Source organism: Nuphar pumila, chromosome 2, assembly GCF_984573655.1.
Source record: "Nuphar pumila chromosome 2, dmNupPumi1.hap1.1, whole genome shotgun sequence".
Taxonomy (NCBI): domain Eukaryota; kingdom Viridiplantae; phylum Streptophyta; class Magnoliopsida; order Nymphaeales; family Nymphaeaceae; genus Nuphar; species Nuphar pumila.
Genome location: NC_143250.1, coordinates 129,509,443 through 129,516,927, shown reverse-complemented (window position 1 = coordinate 129,516,927; position 7,485 = coordinate 129,509,443). Strand labels below are relative to the sequence as shown.

General features: G+C 44.0%; 1 protein-coding gene across 1 annotated transcript; it reads left to right on the top strand.

Annotated features, from left to right (window-relative positions):
- The first annotated feature begins 1,965 nt into the window (after positions 1–1,965).
- LOC149847094 (glucan endo-1,3-beta-glucosidase 14-like) lies at positions 1,966–7,136 on the top strand. The gene is made up of 2 exons (XM_089998290.1): positions 1,966–2,089; positions 4,865–7,136. Exons 1-2 carry the CDS (start codon positions 2,038–2,040, stop codon positions 5,935–5,937), a joined length of 1,125 nt encoding a protein of 374 aa, XP_089854416.1. The 5' UTR covers positions 1,966–2,037; the 3' UTR covers positions 5,938–7,136.
- Positions 7,137–7,485: the final 349 nt, after the last annotated feature.

Below are 7,485 nucleotides of genomic sequence, written 5' to 3'. Positions count from 1 at the left end.
TTTGTGTATCAGACTGAATCTCTATTCAAGCTCAAATCAGTAACGACAGTACGCATAAACTAGAAAATTGGCCAACTACCAATTCTGAAAGTTTTTTTTAGCATAATCTGGACATGGAATACATTTGATGCATAAACAAAAATCTGGACATTTTTTAGCAAGTGTTGTTAACTTGTATAAGACATATTTTTCTAAAAAAAATCATCTACACCCAGTCGACTGGTTGGGGCTCAGCTCCAGCCCAACCGAACTTGGTTGGCTGGTCTAGCAGCCCCTACACAAACCCAGTCTGGGCCTGTGTACCAGCTGGCAGGCCAGCCGAACATAGTTTGGCTGGGTTGTCAGTCAGCCCAACATATTTTAAAACAAAAATATATTTTGTTTTTTTTCTAATAGAGACACTTGCCCAGCCAATCAGTTGGGCCAGGTAGGGTCTGACAACACCCGACCTGGGCTGCTAGATTAGCCCTTGCCCAGCCGATTGACCGGTCCTGGCAGAGCTGGGCTTTGCCCAACCGAGCCCTACCCGGCTGGACTGCCAGCGTGGCCAGCAAACAAACAAAAAATCTTTTTAACATGTATAAAATACACCCGTTTAATTTCGATTATGCATATTAATGCATATATACATTCAGGCTGCATGTATAAACAACTTTCATCTCTTAAGTAAACATGATTCCATTCAATTTTTGCATACACATAAAGAATTATACCACAAGTATACATTTGGCTACCTATTCAAAATCATGAATATGGGCATATTCATATTTGCATAGATTCATAAACAAATGAACCATGCTTATGAACATATTCAGTTAGGTATGCATATTCAAACAATTTCCTTCTCATGAATATATGCATATGCTTGTCTTTGCATTCAGTTTCAAGATTTTTTACATATACTAAATCTGGACCAGATTTGTGCATATTGCAAACATGGTAAATCTGTCCTGAATTAGGGTTTCACAAATACATGCATCGATATATGTATTTTTTCTAAAATAAATCTCAAAATAGAAAAACATAAAACCCATACTAGAGTAAATATACAGATTTACTCTTTTCCTCACAGATTTTTACTAAAATCTTGTATGAAAATCATATCTATGCTTTTTTTGTCATTCTAAGCAAGAGGAAGACTCGTACTTTGACCGTAAATAAGAAAATAACTATGAATCAATGGTAAAAACGTTGGATGATTGAAGAAGAAAGCTCATTCTTCTTTCTCTTTCTCTCTTCCTTTTTTCTCTCTCTTTCTTCCTTGTGGCGTAGTACTCATTCCAACATCATGGGCATTACTTTAAAAGTTTTAATATTATTTTAATAAAAATATATTTTAAACATTACAATATTTAAAAATTATTTTAATTGATAAAAAAACAAAAAAATTTGTGCTGCATTTTTTTTTCAAAAAAAAATCAAATTTACATGTCGAAGTTGTGTCACGTGTTCTTGCGTCAACGTACTTTTGTGACATAGGTTTAAACACTCTCAATTATGCGATTAAGTCTGAGGGATTCAGGTGCACCCTGAGGGGTTGGATATCGTATCCATCGACGGCCCCATTATTACTATACCCAAACCAAATTGCCATCCAGTTCACAGAAGAAGCCAAAGAGGACCCAAATGAGTGGGAAGCTCATTCCCGTTATTTCGGGTCCATTCCGTGGCAACAGGCAAATCAAGGTCCATATCCTACAAACTGCCGGCGTCAGAGAGGAAGGAATTCTTTTCGTTTGGCCCATTTCGTGGGGCCCGACACGACGTGGCAGCCATGTCACGTGCAGCTTTTCTGCATCGTTAGGCACGTGCAGTCTACGTGGATTACCGTCGGCAGTCGTTAATGTTTACCTTTTGTCCGCGATTGCCTTGACAGTAACGCCGTTACTTTCCAAGGTTGGCCGTCCGAAGCAGGAGGACGGTGCGTTATAAAAACTGGAGCCACCCGCGCTTTGAGTTCCCCCTCCTTTGGTTGGATTCGATAAGGCTACTCCTCCCCTCCCTCTCTTCGTCTCTGCCCAAAGAGCACACGTACCAATGGCACGTGCGACGCGTCTCTGCAACTATTACGTCTGCTTCTTGCTTCTAGGTACGGAACCCTCTCTCTCTCTCTCTCTCTCTCTCTCTGTCTGGATGTAGTGAAGTTGCTCAATTTTGCGGAGTTTAATCTATGGAGAAGAGAAAATGAATGACCAGTAAGATACATATTGATTTTCCTTTTTGATGTTTCGTTTTTCCGTATTTAAACGGCGGGAGATAAAATTAGATTTTCCATTTTCTTTCCTTCGTTTTGCTCTCTGGGCGTCTTGACTAGGTGGAAGAAATTAAAGATTTCGTGGATTTTTCGGACGAAAAATGAGCTTTTTATGCTGATCTATGGGTGATAGAAAATTATATTCTGATTTCGATGTTAATGTCTAGATAAATCTGCAAATATCGAAGAGAAATTATGAGGTTTTTGGAGAATGCTGTGTTTTGTGCAAATTTCTGTCAAAAGAGTGATTTTCAGTCATTTTGATAATTCTGTAAGGCTCATTTTCGAGATCTTAAACGAACGAAGGGAGAGTTGTGGAGTACTTGCGAATTCTGGAAAAGAATACACGAGAAATGAGTGTTAAACCAGGTGATCATTTATTTGAAATCATTTCTAATGCGTTCCTGGTATATTACAAATGGTTTTTTTTATAGGATACAAATGGAAATTTTAATTTGCGAGAGGAATTGCTTTCTTTATGTCGATTTTTAGGAGAAAAGAGTTTTTTAGCAATCGTCATTAGTTTTTTTGAATAAATCAGTTAGTTTTCCGGATCTCAAGTGCGTGAAGGCTGATTGGAATTTAAAGCGGGTTAGATTTCATTTGTTCCGGAAGCGAAGGTGAGCGGAAGTTTCGAGAATTTAGATTACAGAATTTTCGGGTATTTCGCTAGATTCACGTTATCTTTTCTTTTAATATCCAGTTATTTTTCTAGATCTTAATGAGCGTAAAAAGGAAATTTCAAATATCACGATTCATGGACCGAGCGAGGTTCTTTAGAATTCTGCCAAATTTATGGGTTCCCTATTTTCAAAAAAAAAAAATCAGACGGCGTAAAAAAGAATGAAGGGGCTTGTATTGTTAAAAGAAAACCTGTGTGAGGAGGAAAAAGGAGTTGCAAAAATTTCACGTTTCTGAAAGTTTTCTGGATCGAGGAATCGGGGTATATATATATATATATATATATATATATATATATATATATATATATATATATATATATATATATATATATATTGAACGGACGGTGCGTTCCGGTTGATCCCTGACCTGATCTGCACTTCCTTCTTGTTTTGGCTTTGCATGAAGTTTTTTCGTTTTTGTGCTTTAGGTCTTCTGGTCAACAGGATCTTTTGGTCACCACGGATCCAATAAATTTCTGTTCTTGAATCTTAAAGTTGCTCTGTCCTTTGTCTCCTCGCTAAAAACAATTTACCCTATAACGTTCAAACACTAAGTTAATGCTTTTTTTTTGAAAGGCAAGCTGGGGTTAGGCAGACCCCTACCAGTTATACAAAGATACCATTGGGATTTGAACTTACAACGTCCCAGCACAAGACGACGTGCACTAGCTGCTCCTACCAGGCAAACGCGAAGTTGGATCGATATGCTCTCCCTAACTCTGACAGATTTCTTGATATGCGTCACATCTTATTTCATCAATGGCCCCTCGATATGAAACTATATCTTGAGGGACCTCAACATTAATAGGGAGCTCATGATTTTGGAGAGAGCGGATCCTGTAAAACGCTGGGTTTACAACCACAAAACCCAACCCACTGTGGGTCCCATTTGTACGCTACAGTTCAGTGGGGTGGGTTTTGTGGTTGTAAACCCTGGGTGAACCAGCTCAACCGTAAAAAGTGGACGAGATTCCTTTCAGTGTAGTTAAAGACCTTATGTCAATGCTGGTTAGGGATGGCAGTGGGGCGGGCGACAAGGTCTCCACCCCCGCCCCGCTTCAAGATTTTATCCTCCACCCCGCCTCCATCCCCGGTGGGGAATGGATTTTATCCTCCATTCCCGCCTTCATCCCCGTTTCATGTCATCCCCGGTTCAAACGGGGATGAGGCGGGGCGGGGCGGGGCGGGGATATTGCGGGGAAAAGTGGTCGGGGTGGGGCGGGGAAAAGTGCACGTTCATCCCCGCCTCCACCCTCGGACGGGGATGGATTTTAACCTTCGTCCCCGCCTCCATCCCCGTTTAATACCCTTCATCCCCGGTCCAAACGGGCGGGGCCCCGCTTTCCCCCGGTCCACTGCCATCCTAATGCTGGTAGGTGCCCACTGTCATAAAAGTCAGCCATGGTTTTATCTTAGGAATACACTGTCCTTTCCTACAGCTCTATCAAGATTGCAGTTTGCAGAATATTTGTATAGGTGTGGTATGACCTAAATTTGCACTTTTTGACATAAACTACAACTTACACAATGTAGGATTAGTCTGGTTTTAAGTTAAAAATTTTAGCCAATTCTGTGAAAATGATCAACTCTCTAGTTTGCAATGATCATTTCTGCTCTTTAGTACCCATCTTTATATCTGCCATTTCCTTTATGTCCTGCGGAAACAATTGAGCAATTCATGTGAAAATTTGTTTTTCCTCTGCTTTTACCCTCTCAAACTAAAAAAGCTTCTTCGTTAAACAAAGTTGAACACTAAACAAGCTTTACTAGACTTTGCATGGGGTGCCTCTCTCTCTCTCTCTCTCTCTCTCTCTCTCTTAATTTTTGAACTTTCTCAATTCTCTTTCACGCACACACAACCATATTACGTTTCTACTCACCAAGGCCCTCACAATTCTGCTCCCTGTTGTTTCTCTTGTCTGCGAAGGTGTGCTGTTGCAGCAGCAGGCAGAGAGCCTCGGGGTGGGCATAAATTACGGGCAGATCGCCAACAATTTGCCGTCCCCGTCCCGCGTCGCCGTCCTCCTCCGCTCCCTCAACGTCCGCAAGGTGAAGCTCTACGACGCCGACCCCAACGTCCTCCGAGCCTTCTCCGGCACCAACGTCGAGTTTGTCGTGGGCATCGGCAACGAGTACGTCGAGAAAATGACTAACCCTTCCCTGGCGCTCGCCTGGGTCCAGCTGAACGTCCAACCCTACCTCCCCGAGACCCTCATCTCCTGCATCACCGTCGGCAACGAGGTCTTCTCCGGCAACGATACCACCCTCATGTCCAACCTCCTCCCCGCCATGCAGAACATCCACTCGGCCCTCTCCACCCTCGGGCTCAGCGGCCAAGTTACCGTTACCACCGCCCACTCCCTTCTCGTTCTCTCCTCCTCCTACCCACCCTCCTCCGGCGCCTTCCGACAGGACCTCGCCGGCTACATCCAGCCCTTGCTCAACTTCCACGCCCGGACCGGCTCCCCATTTCTCATCAACGCCTACCCTTACTTCGCCTACAAGGGAAACCCAAGTGAGGTCTCCCTCGACTACGTCCTGTTCCAGCCGAACCAGGGGATTGTGGACCCTATATCCAACCTGCATTACGACAACATGCTCTACGCCCAGATCGACGCCGTCTACACCGCGCTTGCGGCGATGGGCCGTCCGGATTTGCAGGTGAGGATCTCGGAGACCGGGTGGCCATCAAAAGGGGACACCGACGAGGCTGGGGCAACGCCGGATAACGCAGGGATCTATATCGGGAACCTGCTGAAGAGGATTGAAATGAGGCAGGGAACGCCGTTGAAACCCTCCGTGCCGTTGGATACGTACGTGTTCGCCCTGTTCAACGAGGACCTGAAGCCCGGGCCCACCTCGGAGAGGAATTACGGGTTGTTCCACCCGGATGGCATGCCCGTTTACAACGTTGGCTTGAATGGGGTTCTTCCGGGGGATTCCGGGGCGTTGGGGATGAGGAGCGAGGTAAATTTGACTCTTGTCATTATCTCTCCTTGAGATCTAAGGAGAGGGTGGTGTGTGTTCTCCCCCGACCACAATGCGTGTTCGGGGGTCCGAATGAGCACCACGTATGTAAACACATGGGGCTCGTATTCTTGTGTGTGTCGGCATCACTTAGCATCGGGTCCGGTATGGTTGCAAAGACATAACTACCCTTTCTTGCTATTTTTGCCATAAAACTACGGTTCGAGAAAATGACAAAAATGTCTTTCATTTAAAAAAAAAATGACGGTTTAAAAAAAAGACAAAAATGTCTTTCATCCAAAAGGTCGAGGATGATGTTGACTCTTTAAAGTCTAAACAACGAAACAAACCTGAAGCACTCTCTCTTTTTTTTATGTTTGAACTTTTCTTCGTCATCTTCTTTTTCTTCCTTCTCCGTGAAACACTGTAAAACCCTCTCTCTCTCTCTAGAGAAGAAATTAAGTGAGGCAAAGAGTTGGCGATCCGATGGTGATCGTCATCCTCTTTCTGCTAGCAGTGGCTGAAATGTTGCGTCTAACGGGCAACCGACTGCGGCGGCCCCTCCTTCGCCTTCAAGGGACACGTACAACAAAATCTTTCTCTAGTACACCTACAACGGAGTCTTTCAAAGTACAATCTGTCTACCCTCTACGTCAGCAATACTTCTGAGGGCTATGCCTTCCAGGCCACCCTGACGTTGCTCAACATGGGCGTCAGGAATGACACGCTCCTCTCCGACTTCCCCATCACGGACCTCAAGATTGCCATCGGGACGACTGTCGACTACAACCTAATCACGGCGAAGATCGTGCTCAAGGGAGCGGTATTCGGCATCGCGATTTACAAAAATCATGTAGCGTAAAAAAAATGGCAAATCGCAAAATCGAATAGCGATTTATGAAAACCGCGTAGAAAAAAATGGCAAATCGCTATGAGATTTTCGTAAATCGCTATATCGAGTAGCAATTTACGAAAATCATGTAGCAAAAAAAAACAAAAAATCGCTAAATCGAGTAGTGATTTACAAAAATTGCATAGCGAAAAAAAAAAACAGAAAATCGTGGGAAAGGGTGTTACAAAAACCTCAAGCAAAAAACAACCAAAGAAAATTATTGATCTTTTTCGACAGTTACAAGAGGGAAAGAAAAGAAATAATTTATACAAGGCCCAAAAAAAATATTTGTTCTGGGAGGCGTTGCCCCCCAGAAACCCCCCGCCAGGGGCGGCCCCCCTGGACCCCCCCCGCTGACCGCGCAACAAGACCCGCGCTGGGGGGAGCCCCGAACCCCCCTCCTGTAAGGGCAAAAACTCTGAATTAAGCTCCACAACTCATCAAGTTGAACCATGCTACAGCCAGTGCGCAGGTCAGTCGGTGCTTGATGGAGCAGTGTAGGATCGTCTGTTAGAAGTGCACAGAGGCAAAAAGAGAAGGGGGAGAGAGAGAAGGTTGATGTTCATAGCCTTCTTCAGGGGGGGTTCTTTCTCGGATAATCCTGCAGGGATTGAGTCTTAAATAACCATCTTTGGGGTACTTAAGTCTTTGCAATCACTCATTTTCTAGAATCGTCGTTTTTATGATAC

Excerpts from the sequence above, each read along its gene's own strand:
- LOC149847094 (XM_089998290.1), top strand. The coding sequence starts at position 2,038 with ATGGCACGTGCGACGCGTCTCTGCAACTATTACGTCTGCTTCTTGCTT. Across the intron at positions 2,090-4,864 it reads CGTCTGCTTCTTGCTTCTAG|GTGTGCTGTTGCAGCAGCAG; the intron begins GTACGGAACCCT and ends TTGTCTGCGAAG.